General features: G+C 42.3%; 2 protein-coding genes across 2 annotated transcripts; one reads left to right on the forward strand and one right to left on the reverse strand.

The window, feature by feature from the left end:
* Positions 1-2,762: 2,762 nt before the first annotated feature.
* Positions 2,763-3,611, reverse strand: LOC139838884 (uncharacterized). The gene has a single exon (XM_071828900.1). It carries the CDS (start codon positions 3,609-3,611, stop codon positions 2,763-2,765), a length of 849 nt encoding a protein of 282 aa, XP_071685001.1.
* Positions 3,612-4,972: 1,361 nt separating this feature from the next.
* On the forward strand, positions 4,973-16,267 carry LOC127348295 (probable L-type lectin-domain containing receptor kinase S.5). The gene is made up of 2 exons (XM_071819635.1): positions 4,973-5,497; positions 15,113-16,267. The coding sequence occupies exons 1-2, from the start codon at positions 5,098-5,100 to the stop codon at positions 16,066-16,068; spliced, it is 1,356 nt and encodes a 451-aa protein (XP_071675736.1). The 5' UTR covers positions 4,973-5,097; the 3' UTR covers positions 16,069-16,267.
* Positions 16,268-17,388: the final 1,121 nt, after the last annotated feature.

Consider the following 17,388-nt stretch of genomic DNA (forward strand, 5'->3'; position numbering starts at 1 on the left):
TTAGGATGTTGCCCCTAAAAGTGAAAAGAGCCATGGAGGCCATCAAAAAGAGAAAAAGGAAAGAAAGAAAAAAAAGAAAAGAAAAGGAAAAAAAAAGAGAATAAAGAAAAAGGGGGCAGCATTACTATCTTTTATTCACACTTGTGCTCATGTTTTAGCACCTGCAGTATTCATAGTCATCATTTGTGCTCATGTTTAGCACCTATATTCCATATGAGAGAGTTTTCATGTTTTACTAGTATAACTATGTGGGGAATTTACACTATAGAACTTGGGTTGTATATTCCAATGATGAGCCTCCTCAAAAGTGCTCTAGGTCTTCGTGAGCAACCAAGTTGGATGCACCCCCACTAGTTCCATTGGAGAGCTTTCATACACATATAGCTCTATGTGCATCCGTTCCATGGCAATCACTACTCCTTGCATAGCTTCGATCATAAGGCTTCCTCTTGTCTAATGGTCACTTATAGCTTTGCAAGCCTTTCTTCCTTTTGGCCTTCCAAACCCACATTAACGTTCTTTATGCCATAACATCCTGGTGCTAATACCAAATGATTGCGCTCACCAGTTGAGTAGACTTCGAAACAGTTGATTTATGACGTTCATGTTTATGTTTACTTTACTGAATCCTTCTTATGTTGTGAAAATTTACTTGATGCTTGGAATGAAGGATAGAACTTCTACGCTGAATACTTAACACATCTTTAATGAACTTTGTACGGTTTCATGTCTTTGAAGCAATAGTTCATGAAAACTTCTAGCTTGTTTAACTCTTGCATTATCATATCTTATATCAATATAGATATTTGCTTTGAGTGATTTGATCTCAGTTCATATGCTTTACATTATTATTGGATCAAGATTATGTTGGTAGCATGTCACTTCAGAAATTATCTTTGTTATCGTTTACCTACTCGAGGACGAGTAGGAACTAAGCTTGGGGATGCTGATACGTCTCCGACGTATCGATAATTTCTTATGTTCCATGCTTGTTTTATGACAATACCTACATGTTTTGTTCACACTTTATGATGATTTTATGCGTTTTCCGGAACTAACCTATTGACGAGATGCCGAAGTGCCAGTTCCTGTTTTCTGCTGTTTTTGGTTTCAGAAATCCTAGTAAGGAAATATTCTCGGAATTGGACGAAATCAACGCCCAGAGTCTTAGAATTGGACGAAGCTTCCAGAACACCCGAGAGTCGCCAGAGGGGGGCCACAGACCCACCAGATGATAGGCTGGCGCGGCCCAGGCCTTGGCCGCGCCGCCTTACTGTGTCGTCGCCTCGTCGACCTTCCGACTCCGCCTCTTCGCCTATATAAAGGTCCCTGACCTAAAACATCGATACGAAAAAGCCACGGTACGAGAAACTTTCCAGAGCCGCCGCCATCGCGAAGCCAAGATCTGGGGGACATGAGTCTCTGTTCCGGCACGCCGCCGGGACGGGGAAGTGCCCCCGGAAGGCTTCTCCATCGACACCGCTACCATCTCCACCGCCATCTTCATCACCGCTGCTGTCTCCCATGAGGAGGGAGTAGTTCTCCATCGAGGCTAAGGGCTGTACCGGTAGCTATGTTGTTAATCTCTCTTCCTATGTACTTCAATACAATAATCTCATGAGCTTCCTTACATGATTGAGATTCATATGATGATGCTTGTAATCTAGATGTCGTTATGCTAGTCAAGTGAATTTTACTTATGTGATCTCCGGAGACTCCTTGTCCCACGTGTGTAAAGGTGACAGTGTGTGCACCGTGTGGATCTCTTAGGCTATATTTCACAGAATACTTATTCACTGTTATGAATAGCATAGTGAAGTGCTTATTTATATCCCTTTATGATTGCAATGTGTTTTGTATCACTGTTCATCTATGTGCTACTCTAGTGATGTTATTAAAGTACTCTATTCCTCCTGCACGGTGTAATGGTGACAGTGTGTGCATCGTGTAGTACTTGGCATAGGTTATGATTGTGATCTCTTGTAGATTATGAAGTTAACTATTGCTATGATAGTATTGATGTGATCTATGCCTCCTTCATAGTGTGATGGTGACAGTGTGCATGCTATGTTAGTACTTGGTTTAGTTGTGTTGATCTATCGTGCACTCTAAGGTTATTTAAACATGAATATCGAATATTGTGGAGCTTGTTAACTCCGGCATTGAGGGTTCGTGTAATCCTACACAATTAGTGGTGTTCATCATCCAACAAGAGAGTGTAGAGTATAGCATTTATCAATTCTGTTATGTGATCAATGTTGAGAGTGTCCACTAGTGAAAGTATAATCCCTAGGCCTTGTTTCCAAATACTGCTATCGATGCTTGTTTACTGTTCTACTGCATCTGTACTGCCTGCAATATTACCACCATCAACCACACGCCAGTTGTAGCATCAAGTATTTTCTGGCGCCGTTACTGCTGCTCATATATTCATACCACCTGTATTTCACTATCTCTTCGCCGAACTAGTGCACCTATACATCTGACAAGTGTATTAGGTGTGTTGGGGACATAAGAAACTTCTTGCTTTGTGGTTGCAGGGTTGCTTGAGAGGGATATCTTTGACCTCTTCCTCCCTGAGTTCGATAAACCTTGGGTGATCCACTTAAGGGAAAACTTGCTGCTGTTCTACAAACCTCTGCTCTTGGAGGCCCAACACTGTCTACAGGAAAAGAAGCGTGAGTAGACATCACAGGGCGACGCCGGTTTTTGGCCCATTTTTTAGACTCAGCGCGGGCCCATTTTAGAGTGTTGCACAGTCTTCACGAAGCACAGGGAAGCGACCGGTTCTGCGGTCGGGCCCAGACGGAGGCCACAAGGGCCCGGTACTCGGGGGAGAAAGCCCATGTCTTCTCATATCTGAAAATCTGAGATTTCGGGGCGCGGGAAGAGGCAGTCAGCAAAAGGGGCACATGATCTGAGGTGTTCCGAACCAGCGAGTGGAGAGTCGAGTTGAATAGGCGGGCACCCCAGGCAAGGTTGATGAACGCACGGTCCAGCCTCACCAGAGTGGGGTCGGCCCTAGAGTTGGTCCAGGTGAACCTCCGGTCGAGCAGCGGCAGCTCTTGAAGGGCTAGCTCATCGACAAGGTCATTCAGGCTTTCCGCGGCGCCCGCATCAAAGTTGTCGTTGTTCCTGTCGGAAGCATACCGGGCTATGTTGAAGTCTCCTACCAAGAGCCAGGCATCCGGGTCGAGATCAGAGAGCGATCGCATTTCCGAGAGGAAGTCCTCGCGGCAAGCTCGGTCGCAGGGGGCGTAGATGTTGGTGACGGTGAAGCGGACACCGTCCTCGACAAGTTCGAAAGTCGAAGAGAGCGAGAATTGGAGGGCGCGGTCGGAGAGGTGGGTGACGAACCGCGAGTCCCATGCCGTGGCGATGCCCCCCGATGCACCGATGGACGGTAAGAGGGAGAACGACGAGAACCCAGGCGGCAGGAACGATGCTGCCTTTTGTGTAGGGATCGACTGTAGCTTTGTTTCCTGGAGGCAGATCACATGCAGGGGCTGAGCCGACAGGTTCATTTTCACGTCCAGGCATTTGTCAGGGTCGTTGAGTCCGCGAATGTTCCAAGAGGAGAGCAGGAGTTGCCTAAAGCGATTTACATCCATGTATCTGAGAGGAGCACCAGCGAAAAGAAACCAACATAACGAAGAACAACTGGTACTAGGCCTGAGTAGAGCAAACAGGCATGGTCCGAACATGGGATTTCTATTGTATTAGAATCATTATGAAGTATATTTTCATACTCCTTCTGTTTATAAAAGGATGTCTTAACTTTAGAAAGATTTGTATGTACCTAGATATTAAAATAGGTCTAGATTCATCTAAATTTAAACAAAGTTGAGACATCCTTTTATAACCGAGTATTTTATATAATTGCTATCATGGATTTTTTTATATATTCTTGGTTAAAGTTTGCAAATATTGACTTTGAAAAATGCTAAGACCCAAACTAAATGAAAACAAATGAAGTAAGTAGCTTGCCTCCCATGACTGTTCTTACGCGGGAGCATAAAGAGTAGACTATGACGCCTTTGCCGTGTTCTAGACGCACACGGCGAAGAGGCTGCGGAACTGTCTCACATTCACACATTCACAGGCCGGCAATTGGCTGCACCGTAGCATTTTCTGCGGTGCCTATTATAAAAGCTCGCTCGCTACAGTCATTCATACAACCTAACAAGGCCGGCTGATTTTAAGATTTAGCTAGGTGGGCGAAACAATGGCCTCCCAGCTCAAACAGCTTGTTCCATATCTCCTCCTTCTATCGATCTTCTACATCTCCCACGCGAAGGAGAAGCCATGCAAATGCTCCGACTCCGGCCAGGAGCGGAGGAGCAACCATACTTTGGAAGGCGGCGATCTCACATTCCGTCTGGTCGACAAAGTATCCGGGGTGGTACGGAGGGTTGGCTTCGACTTCGTCCGCAACCTTTCCGAGAGCGCCTACGCATACAACACCAGCGTGCTGTCCACCATGTATAGCTGGGTACAAATCTGGGGAGTTCCAGACAACCGGTCGAGATGGGTTGACGAGGCGTCCTTCAGCGTCACCATCGTCTATCAGCCGCAGCCGAACCCGGATCCGACGACGTAGTATACGGTGGCCTCGTCTTCCTCATCATTCCCTTCGATGTCTTCGAGAATCTTGATCACGCAAACAACTCCTTGACGCAACTCGTGGCCAGTGATGTCGGCTCGCTCAACATCACCTCTCCTTACCGGAGCACCTTCTCGGGGGTCAACGACGAAGTCTCCGTCGCGATTTGGTACCCTGGTGAACGCATGGTGGGTGTCGATATCTCCATCCAACACACTCACCCGGATGCCTTCAACTATTCCGTGTGGATCGACTACGACCATGTCGGGCGCGGCTTGGCGGTGTACGTGGAGCTGGAGGGCAAGGCCAGGCCTAAAAACGCCATAACCGCGCAGAACCTCAACATCAGCACCGTCACCGCCCAGTACGTCTATTTCGGCCTTGTCTCTACGGCGGCGCAGCTGCTCCGCACTAGCAGAGGCATCGACTTCCGCGCGACGGTCGACGACCTCCCTGTTTACCTCCCCGAAAAAGGAGGCTTCCTGACAAGGAAGATGACCATCCTCTTCTCCATCCTCGGGCCTGTTACTGCCACCGCCTTGATGGCCATTGCCCTGGCGTGTTACTTCAACTCGAGGTACCGGAGGTGGCACCGAGAGCTCGACATGCTCGCCAGATCCATGGAGCGCCTCCCTGGGGTGCCAACCAAGGTGGACTTCGCCGACATAAAAAAAGCAACCTGCAACTTCCGCGAGACCATGAAGCTCGGGGGAGGCGGCTTCGGCACCGTGTACAGGTGCACGCTCCCTGCAGCGGCTTCCAAGATGGACCAGCCGATGGACGTGGCCGTCAAGAGGTTCACGCGCGACGTCCAGAACCACCGCTACGAGGACTTCCTTGCCGAGGTCAGCATCATCAACCGCCTGCGCCACAAGAACATCGTCCCCCTTATTGGTGAGTGCATGATTGTTTTTCCTTTCAGTTGTTCATTTTTAGTTGAAATTGACAGCCATCATACTTTACTCAGAACCATTTCGAAAAAAAAAACTCAGTAACCAGCGCAGCTTTCCTCGCAAATGCCAAGGCAACATATGAAAAATATTTAGAAAATATATGAATGATATAATATATACTTATAGTATGTCATAAGTATTTATATGTCCAGAGGGTCACTATAAACTTATGATGAATGAAAATTGTGACGTGCACCGGAAATCTATTTTAATCATCCTAAATTTAAGGGTGAATGATTACTTTAATATCTAAAAGAATATATTATCTATATATTCTATTATATACTAAAATTAAAATACGGATGTTTAATAGAGCCACCACCTTAAGCCACACCACTAAAGTTATTTTAACAGTTAGATCTAAAATTAGTGGTTATGATTTAGGGCGTGTTCGGCAATAGCCTGGCTTCTCAGAACTCCGTCGATCCTGCTTCTCACACGGACGCCAGCTTCTCTTCAGGAGTGGAAAACGTTCGGCTGGCTCCTCCTTTTTCGGCTGGGCTGCAGCTCATTTTAGCTGGGCCGGCCTGCTTGGGCGACATGGCATATTCCAGCCTGGCCGGTCATGTGGCCTAGGTTGTCGGCATCCTTCAAATAAAAAAAAGAAGGATTTTCTCAAAAAAAAAAAAAAAAAAAAAAAAGGTTAGACCATCGGCGACGGTCGCCGCTGGTGCAGCTTGACGAGGCCGGCGGAGGCAGAGTCGCTGGTCGCCGGAGCTAGTGCGGTACAGGGCGTTGCCGGCAGCCGGATCTGCAATTGGAGGAGGTCGGGGATGACGGAGGAGATCTGGGACTCGATTTGGAGGATGGGGAGGCGACCGCCGGAGCTGGAGGAGGCCGGGGACGGCGGATTTCGGGCTGGGCTACGAATCGGCCGCTGCTGATGCTTGAGGGATGGGGGAACGTCGGCGACGGTCGCCGCTACTGCTCGGCGCGCGGGCGGAGATGCAGGTGGAGTGTGGGCAGAGATACAGGGCCAGGGGGTGGCGACAGCTCCACTAGATGCGTAAGCAGTGGGTGGGAGGCTCCACTGGATGCTTGAGGGGTGGACTACGTGGTCGCCTGCGGAGAGGACTCCGGTGGCCTGGGGTTGAGATCGCGTGGCGGCGGTGGCTCGGTCATGGGCATGGGCTCCATGTCGAATGGAGGCGAGGTGTGGTGCGGGTCGACAGGGGCACCGCTGTCGGTTGGGGATTTTGGAGAGAAGCGAAGCGTTTTTTTACTAGGCGGTGGCACAATCCCGTAAATTTTCACTGCTCCGCAGTTTTGCCGATCCGGGAATCCCCGAAAGTGGTGCGAAGGGAAATGACCCAGCTTCGCGGATCCAGCTCTACGGAGCTAGCGTGTTCGGTGCTGCTCCGAGCTGAAGTTTGGAGAAGCTGGAAGCTGGGCAACTACCGAACACGCCCTTAATGAAAGATTACCGATACATAACAGATTATGTAACACTATTGGTCCGTTCGACACGCTGTACATATAGAGGAGACGTCCCATGTAATATGACTCTAAATCTAAATCGTCTAAGCACGTAAAAAGAAACCAATGTGTCATATCCACCCCATATACGTGTAGTTGAAAGAAATTTGAACCCTTTCCCGGGATTTAATGAAAATAATTATTTTATGGACACAGAAAAATCTAGGACGTAAATAAATAATCTAATGTGTCATGGCCGTGCAAGTCAAGGAATCAGGATTGGGAGTTTCACATTCGTACGAATAGTGGTTAGCACATTATGCACGTACCTGCGTTAAAAATCTAACTCTTAATATTTCGCGTGAGGTCAATGATGACCTGTCTTTTTTCAAACAAAACCCTAGCATTAAAACATAAATCGAATAGTAGGAAGCACCTCAACAAATAAAATTACAGCAAAATTCATGAGATGCTCTTCGTCTTCAACCTCCAGACCGTGTCGACGGTGCGCCGCGGCTGCCACTCCTCACTAAATCGGCCTGACGTTGTTGGTTGCGGACGGAAACTCGCTGAAAAGGACAAGAAGACCACAACCGTCCCGGAGATGCAGAAGAAGGAATAACCGCCGATGAAAGCACCATGATGAGACCCCCCCCCCCACCCCTAGCCAAAAGAAGTCCTTGAGGACCACACCACTCCCACAAACTTCTCTCCATCGCCGTCGAGATGGGATGAAGCCAGGGAGACTTTATTGGAAAAGACGTCACCGCCTACATCTGAGCGCTACCGCACCAAAAAAAACCTAGAACCAAGGGAACAGAGTCCTCCTGCCGAAGCGGGCCGAGACCCACCCCGTCTCCATGTCCCGAAGCCAGCAGAAGTGAGGCAAATCCCTGACGCTGTCGACGGGAGGCAAAGAAACCCTAATCACATCCTGAGTGTTTCTAAAGGGGAGAAAGTGTTTTTAATCCTGTTGATGACAATTTGTTAGTACCAAGTATAAACTGGCTACTCAAAGGGGTTAAAAAAGATATTACAAATTGGCTAGGATCAACGTGTCTACCAGGCATATGATTAGCTCAATATAAATTTCCTAATACTCTTGCACGTAAGAATTTGAAGCACGGAAGCAATCAACCAATAGAAGAAGAGATTCAATAGTCAATATTTCTATTTCTCTAACCATGAGTACGCACAAGTGTAATCGTCTCAGCTAATTAAATCGTGATTCGTCCCTTCATTATGAAATATTTTACATTATAATATGTTAGATTTTATACACACTTCAACAATTTATAGAAATATTCTAAAAATTAATTCAGAAATATGGAAGGGAATACCACTACAAGCATGTAAGGTTGTTTTCTCCGTTTAACAACATCCACATATGTATTCGTAACAAACAATAGATATCATATTAAAGCACATCAGATGAAACAAAAAATAGAAAACTGGTCTAAAAATCTCATGGTAAACCAATATATTCAACCAACTCATGATAGTTATTTACTAAAAAATGTATATCTTGAGCCTTATTATAAAAAAACGTGAGCTGCTATATATGACAATGAATCATATGTATTTGTATTATAATAGACCATAACTAATTGATATCTGTATTTAAAGCTAAACATCATTACGCGAAAAATTATTAACTAGACTTCAACTCGCCGACTTTGTTAACTCTAAATCGATCTCAAATCGACAAGTATGCTTTGATTTGGACCTCACACTGGAAACATTCAGCAACCGCATACAAAAAAAAAATATGGTCGTTATTGATAATGTTTAGTGCAAAGAACTGGAAGTTATTAAATATGGTTTTCACGAAAGTGATATTTTATCGAGAGAAATATCTGCCAGGACTAGAAATTAAGAACCATGTTAAATCCAATCCCATAATGCACTAAGTTTCTATAGACCATAGAAACATATTCTGTAGACAATTTCAGATGTTGTTGCCCTCGCATTTGCGAGGGCCACCTTGCTAGTTATATATAATATCTTAAGTTGTAAAAACCTCTTTTGTACTTGTATGATCGACATGTTAAGTAACTTTTCATATACATCTTCATAGCATGGAATTTTTAGATTCCCAATATCCAACAGCCACGTTTTCCCATTATAAACAATCCTCTTCTAGTATAGCTATACAACCATAATTCTCTATGAAAATATTTGATCCTATAAAAATACACAATAAGAATCACGTCGTCTTAGGTCTTAAGGGATTATAAACCATAGAAATCAAAATAAAGTACATTAAGAATTACATGATCAATTTTTTCACACATAACTCTACTACTTTTACCCAGTGATATATATATAGAGACAATAGCATTTTAGAGCATATAATGCACTACTCGATGCCCTAGTTCGAATAAAAACATGCAAATACATGCCAGGCACAAAACCAAGTGTTGATAATTGATGGAAGTGGAAAATTTGGAAACCAACAATACATAGACTTTGAAATTACAACCTTTAAACCCTTGCTCGTTAATTGATGTAATGTTTTTGGAAACTAACCATAATTTTCAGTAAAAACTTAATAGCCAATATTTATTGGAACTTTAAAGAGTTCGATGTTTCAAAAATGGATCTGTTATCACCTATTTGAAATACTCCATAAAGTTCTAATAAGACTGAAATCAGTTGTTGCTCTTTGAATCATTTAAAGTCTTGTTGCTTAATTTGACTGAAACCAATTCTTGCTTTTTTCAGGAGTTTGTTGTCTATTTAAACCCTACACTTCCCAAAAAACAAGAATATCCGTGTCGGTATTATAAACCTATAGCAACCAAATATTCAAATTGTCTCTCAAAGAGAATATATCCTAGGAAAACAAATGACTTTACCTATATAAAACATTTTTTTTACACATATCAATATGCATGTTTATATGTAATTATGTCACCCGGATTAAAAACACCTCAGCATGACCACCAAACATTATATTGTACATATGATTTGCGCATTATACATATATGCACCATATGAAAAAAACAAACAACATCATTCAATGAAATTGATTTTGCCGTTGTTGAAACCTAAAAACCTAGAACTATAAAAAAATTGACATCAAGAGGTAACCCCAAAAAAATCCCTCCCTATTTCATTTCGTCACAAAAAAGGAGTACCAAAGTTTGGCTGGTACCACCAACGAGAAACATAACTGAAAGTAAAAAAACATCCCAACAAGAATCATTCAACACTTGATCTATTACAACTTTATTCCAAATACTCAACCATGCATAGAAAAGATCATCACAACTCCAAGAGACTGATGTGAATCTTGAGCTCGATGTAAGATTACTTTAGTGGTTGTTGCACTTGTGGAGACTAGGTGCTCGATTTCATCCCAACACTAGGCCTACATTCCTTAGCTTCATATAGGTGTTTCCTCCATGCACTAGGGATTGGAACGACATAGGATGCAGATTTTTCTTCGAAGATCATTACTCGAGAGTAGGCTACCAGAATGTCATGTGTAAGGCTTGCTTGTTTAATTGTGCTCCTGAATTAGTCCCATACCAGTTGTCGTGTTAACTTGGGCACATGGTGGATGTCAAGTTGTCCACAATTCCTATTATGTGATCCATCAAAACGATATTCCATTTTCTGGTGGTTTGTAGGTTTAGCCACCACATTGGTTTAACATCCAACTATTTTTTTAATTACTATTACTAAGTTATTTTTATGTTTTTAGGTAGAACAAAGCACAACAATAGTAATAACGTTGTAAGAAACAAGTTTCTTGCTAGATACCGAGAACTTGTAGATATATTCATAGTTCTTGCCCACTTTTCTACCAAAGTGGTTGGAGATTGTGTGACAAGTATTTCAAACTATCACATAATCAAAGAACAAGCGATGAACTGATTCCACATAAATGTGATAAACATAACATTTTGGCTTGTTCATGCGTCTCCTTTTCATGTTATCTCCGGTCTTAAGTTCTTTATGAGAGAGTAGACAAACACACACTTTGCTTTTGGAGGAACAATTAACAATTTACCAAGCTAAGGGAATATAGATTGGGTTTACCTCCTCTACAATTAATGATACCATATAGGGAGTTAGATAAGTAAATCATACTAGTGTATTGTCAAAATGCATCCATGTCATCCTATATATTGATGATTTTAGCAACCTCTACTGGATCAATCCATTGTTGCATCATATTTCAAACAAAATTTCTTCTAAATAGAGTTTTAATGTTGACCAAACCCATAACTCATTCAATGTATTCCTATGTTGACCAAACCCATAACTCATTCAATTTCAATTTCTAAGGGAGTGTTCCCGGGTCGTGCGTCCTACAAGAACCTATTTTTTTGTACCATTACCTACATGGAATCTATTACCAAATTTGATAGATTGATACCACTTTCATTGGCCCTTTCTAAATTCTAGGAGCTCTAGACACAAAGCTAGTAAATATATATTTTGAACCTTCTAGTAAAGAATAAGTATTTTAATTATATTATAAAATGTTGTTTATTAAGTGAGTTGTCTCTATGAATGGATCCATCTGTTAATATGCTAAACCCCAAGTGAAAGTGGTAGTTGTAGAGACTGTTTAACTGGACGAGCAAGAAGGTCAAATAATTATTATAGAAAATTAATATGTCACTTGCAAGAACATAATACTTAACTATGGTGCAAGTTAATAAAATAAATCATGTAAATGAAATATAAAACATGTGGTGTAATCAAATGGATAAAAGGTTATAGTCAATTGGATTTTTATAAAGCGGTGGATTTTAAGTGAAACTCGAGCTAAGACACCACAATGTTCCACCTATACTCAACATCCCAAATGTCAACTCGAGTTAGGCAGTGATGTGGGTAGAAAAGTCAATAAGAACACGAGACATTGTGATTTCTGCCATAGGTATTAGGTCTTTCTTTATTTCTAGCGTGGAATCGTAAAATGGCGCACCCATACCCATGCTAAATTACATCACTAGTGATTATATAATAATTATATACCCATGTGCTACAAATGGTGGTATTAAGGCATAAATGTGTAACCACCATAATAAGCTTTCAAGGTAACCAAGAATATCCTATGAACATGAATGTAAGATTTGGTTCACGGTTTGTATAACTCTCGTATTACCTTATGATTTTACCGAGACATAGTGCAACCCTTATGTGATGTGTTATTGTACACATCCACTCATACACTAATGCTAACTAATTGCATATAAGTTACCGTACATGTATGGAACATGCAATCAAACAATTTCACCAACTTCGTAGAACAAGTGACTACTCAAACAATGACATAGAGATGTAATAAATCAGGGGGAGGTAAGATATATCACAAAACATAACTTTTGATAATTGGCCTCAGTATGGATGTGCACTAGAATATCCTATGAACATGAATCCAAAACATCATGTTTGATAGTGCAAAATGACACAAAAGATTCTTTATGGAAGCATGGCCAAACGAAAGTAGAACGATGTCAATCAAGGTGGTGATGGTGAATACAATGGCCTCGGTATCATTGTCACCTAAGAGAGGAGGATGCCACCCTCCTTTTCCTTCTTCCTTGTGTCTCCCCCGTAAAAGAGAGGTGTTTGTCTAGTTTTCTTATTGGTCTTAGGTGTTGTATAAATGACCCCTCCCTTAAGATAGGACTTGGCCTCTAGGCATTCCTCCTTTGTTACTGTTTTCCCCTTCCATCCCTTGACCCCGTTTTATATTCAAACGGAAATCCATACACCAGAATCATCCCAAACCACTTTGTCCAAGATTCTTACCAAAGAGATCCTTTTGGAAAAATCCATAGGGCCCATGCAAGACGGGCGTGAAAATCCTGAACTAGCTGCACCCGCTCAGTCACCTCCATTTGCAAATTTCTTTGCTTTGGCTCGTGATACTTTCTGAAATTTTGCAGATTTTTCATTACCCTGGAAGGTTCAAGAAATATTGAAGAGAGGAAAAGGTTTTATACCTTTGAACGACTAATACCGATTTACACAAATAAATAATAAAAGTTATAAAAATCAGAAGAAACATGATATTTTTTTAAGAAAAATGATACATTTAGGATGTATAATAGCCCAAAATACGAATGTTTATATCTTAGGTATTGGGAATCATTGAACTCCAAACTTATTTTTTCATATAAAAACGCTTAGCTAAGTGAAATTTTCTATTCTCTTCTATACCATTCCATAGGTAGTGTGACATCGATAATGATCAGTTCCACTGTCGATTTTGGGAATCAATGATTAGAAATAGCCTAGTGGCATCGGATATTGAGGTTGATGTACTAATTTGTATCTCCATCCTACAATCCTCTTTATAATTTTTGTCCATTCTTAGTTTGTTATCTTCTACCGTCTGATGTTACGATCTAGAGGAAAATAAAGACATTTAAAGCAAAATTTTCCTTATGAATTAGAAATCACTAACAGGAGAATATCTCTTTCTCCTACATGCTAAAGGGGTCACATTTGTTACACTTGATAATCATTCAAAGCAGTATAAGGTACATTTTTGTGTGGCTACCTCAACAACTTGTTTTTTGTAAAGGTGGTTGTGTCATCAGACTACGGGAGGCAAATGATCCATCTAGGGGTAGTCTATTGAAACAATCCTACAATTTTTGTAATGCTTGGAAAAAGGTAATGGTTTGAATGTTTAGCTGGCATCTTAGTCGTGCCATTGACCACAAGATTTGACGAAATAGGATATCCTTTCCCCCAAGCTTTCTCTATGGATCTACTAAAGCATGTTCACGTAGAAATTCCTCAATCTAAGAAACTATTGTGAAAAATAAAAAATTGCTAAATCAAATGCTTTCTTATAGTCAAGTATTAGGATTAAGATTTTATATAAATTTTGACGAATGTACATAATGCACCACTTCATGTGCAATGACGACCACACTCTCCAATATATATGCATGTGTTCACTCATCGATCTGTCAAATGACCTAGTTGCATAAGACTTAGTTTGTCATTTGTGCAACATGCCTCACTTTTCTCATATTTTAGTACCCAATATAAAATATATGGAGGAGAACACAACCTAATGATAGGCTCATATATGTAATTTTGACTTGTTCGATAATTAAACAATAGTTGAAAATCAATAAAGGGTAAAGGTTTTTGTGGTTCTTTCTTTGACACTTACCTAGCTATATTATTGAATGCTTACTATAACCATGTATGATGTATCTATCGATGAAAACAACACTCAAAAGAACAGCTGGAAGATCCATAGTTGTTGATATTTCAAGCCGTACCATCGCATATCGGTTCAAAGAACTATTTTTTATATAGCCAGCGAATCACAACTTAACTGAACAAGTATGCTGATTTTACAACTATGTATAACAATGTTAAAGGTATGAGCTAGCGAAATTGAAGGATCCCGAAACATGCATCCAACTCTATTCTGTTTGCTCATGAATGTTGCTAGACCCCTTGAAAACCATGTCTTAGTTGCACACTAAGTAGGATAATATGCCATTTTTTTGCAAATTCAGCATGAATTGTGCAATGAGTTTGTTGATTTACTTGCAATATGTCTAAACATGCATTATGAGTTTTTTTGTATTCATGGTTTTAATGAACTTATCTGGATGAAACAGGTAACTTTATAGCATTTTTACGATTTTAGTAACTTGCAAATTTATTTGGTTGAATATGAACATCAATAAGTTTGGTCGGCGTATTTTAAATGTGGATGTGCATCCACAATGATTGGTTCAAATAATGTTTACCATAACAAACAAAGAAAGGTTGTTTTTATTCGGTTACCATGATAATGCTACATTACATTCATCTGTACATGGGAAAATTCCTTTTCATCTTCCCATTCTGGGAGTGAGGGAATAAAAAATGACACAAAATCTTTTTCCTGAAATACGAGAAAAATGTGTTAAGATAATGTTATTATTATGTTTTGAGTACTTCTACTTTGCTGGTCAAACGTAAATTTGAGAAAACGGCATCACCCGCGCTATTTTTGTGTAGGTTCTGTGTGGAGTTGCGAATAGTGGTCAATCTAAAAGCCTAAAAATGTGACAGACAAGAATCTTTTGTTTACTAATCTGAATCCTTCATTTTACAATCTATTCTAGCTATTTACCCTGCACACATATACAATTTTCAGGGTGGTCTTACAACAAAGGAGAGCCGCTGCTTGTGTTTGAGTATATGACCAATGGCAGCTTAGACCAACATCTCTTCCCCAAAGGAGGTAGCAGCAGCGGCACCGGCGCGTCCATCCGCCAGTGGGCTACCCGCTACGAGATCATCAGGGGAATAGCCACCGGCCTACACTACGTCCACCATGAGTATGAGCCCATGGTGCTCCACCGCGACATCAAGGCGAGCAATGTGATGCTAGACTCGAGCTTCCGCGCCCGCCTCGGTGACTTCGGCCTAGCCTGCACTGTCGCCGACGATAGGAAGTCCGTCACCGGCGTGGGCGGCACCTGGGGCTACATCGCTCCCGAGTACGCGATGTGTGGCAAGACGACTCGGCAGACGGATATCTACGCGCTCGGGGTGCTCATACTGGAGGTCGTCACAGGGCAGCGGGCGTTGGTTAATCGTCGTAAGGTGGTGGATGACGATGACGTCCATATCACCGACCGGGTCTGGCGGCTCCACCGTGAGGGGTTGCTATCAGAGTGCGTGGACGGCGTCCTGCTCGCTGCTGCTTCAGAAGACGACAAGGAGCAGATGAACGCCGACCCCGGCAATGACGCTGCACGCCTTCTGCTTTTGGGCTTAGCGTGCAGCAACCCGAACCCGTCGGACCGCCCAACCATGCCCGACGTTGTGCAGATCATCGCGAAATCAGCGCCGCCCCCGCAGGTGCCTCCTCAGAAACCGAGATTCGTGTGGCCGCCAACGGAAGAGAGGGCCTCTAACGATGAAAGCACAAGCTCATCGATGATGAGCGATCTCGACTGGAGTACAGACGAGCTGCAGGTCAGCTTGGGACAACCCCCAATGACACATACACAAACCGAGGAACGATATGCCTCGTTTCAACTACAGAGTGCAGGAGCGCACCACCGGAAGACATATGCCTCGTTTCAACTACAACACTCTGTCTAGAACTCTTGATCAGAGCCACCAGTTCTCATGTCTCCGGGGAGACGCGGAGCATATGGTCGATTACAAGGTACATTGGAGATCAGCTAATTAACCGATCACTAGGTACATTTGTGACTAGATGTGTAAGGTAGCACAGAGTGTATAATGTTGGAGTGAAAAAAGTAGTGTACATATAAGAGTGGTATAAAAGTGTGCAAGGGTCTAAAGTATATATGATTTTAGTTTTTCATTACAGTTCTCAAATCCGTCAATATTTCCATTAGGTTTTTCAACGAAACAATATTCTACCACTTTGCGGCCGCTGCTGAGGTGAAATCGAAGACATCATCAGCATTGATGCCTACTTGGCATAGGAAGGAGCCTCTCCATTGACATATTCACCATCAACATCTCCGAGATCAACGTCACCCCTCGCAGTTTGTTTAGATCTAAACCCTAGAACATCTTTGTGGTACCCTGTGCATGATTGTACCTGACTATTTGAGATTGTTTTACGGTGAAGTGATATTTTCAAATTGTTTAGATCTAAACCCAATGACCATGTCCATTTTTCAGCATTGTGAGTAATTCCCAAGATCCTAATGGCATATGATGACTTAGCCGTGATTTCTATATAGTGCCCTCCGAGTATTTGTTCAAGTTTTATAATTTGTGAGAGGCGTGGCTCAGCGCAGTGGCTTGGCTTGGCAGTGGCCAGCCAGCCCGCCTGGGATCGATCCCCGCAGGGGACGACTTTCAGGTGTCTCACCGGGGCTTTGCTCCAGAATAAAAGATGTCCAGTTTCCTCCCACGGTTCTGTAAGAGGTATTGCAGTGTTCCCCACTGCCACAGGGTTTAACCCTGAAGTTCGCTAAGCTCGCGATTTAGTAGGTGTATTATCTAGCTTGTGCACTAGGGGTGTGAGTGTGTGAGGTGTGCGTGTGGAGTGAGTTAGTGCATAAGTTCAGATACTACAACTGTACTAAGTTGAGGACTCGCAATTTTTTTTTTATAAATTGTTGGTGTTCTATGATGGTAATGTGCAAACGTCGCTTGTATATTACTTCACATTTATGTGCTCATAGTAGTGCACCTTAGAGTAGAGAAAAGTGGAGGGATGTTTTTTTTTCGAAAAAGGCCACTTTATTACTCATAGTTTGACATAATACACCAGGCCTCTACATAGCTAGGATGCACACAACCATTCCAAGTTACAAACCAACCACATAAAGTTCAACATCTATTAGAGCTGTAAAGAAGAAAATCCAATCATGGCGAAGGAGCCGCTATCCTGAGACTATGCAGCCACCCATGTTGGATAATAAACTCCTTGGCCAAATT

This window comes from Lolium perenne, chromosome 4, assembly GCF_019359855.2.
Source record: "Lolium perenne isolate Kyuss_39 chromosome 4, Kyuss_2.0, whole genome shotgun sequence".
Taxonomy (NCBI): Eukaryota; Viridiplantae; Streptophyta; class Magnoliopsida; order Poales; family Poaceae; genus Lolium; species Lolium perenne.

Coding starts and splice junctions, on each gene's coding strand:
- LOC139838884 (XM_071828900.1), bottom strand. CDS start 3,611: ATGGATGTAAATCGCTTTAGGCAACTCCTGCTCTCCTCTTGGAACATT.
- LOC127348295 (XM_071819635.1), top strand. CDS start 5,098: ATGACCATCCTCTTCTCCATCCTCGGGCCTGTTACTGCCACCGCCTTG. Junction 5,498..15,112: donor GAACATCGTCCCCCTTATTG/GTGAGTGCATGA, acceptor TACAATTTTCAG/GGTGGTCTTACAACAAAGGA.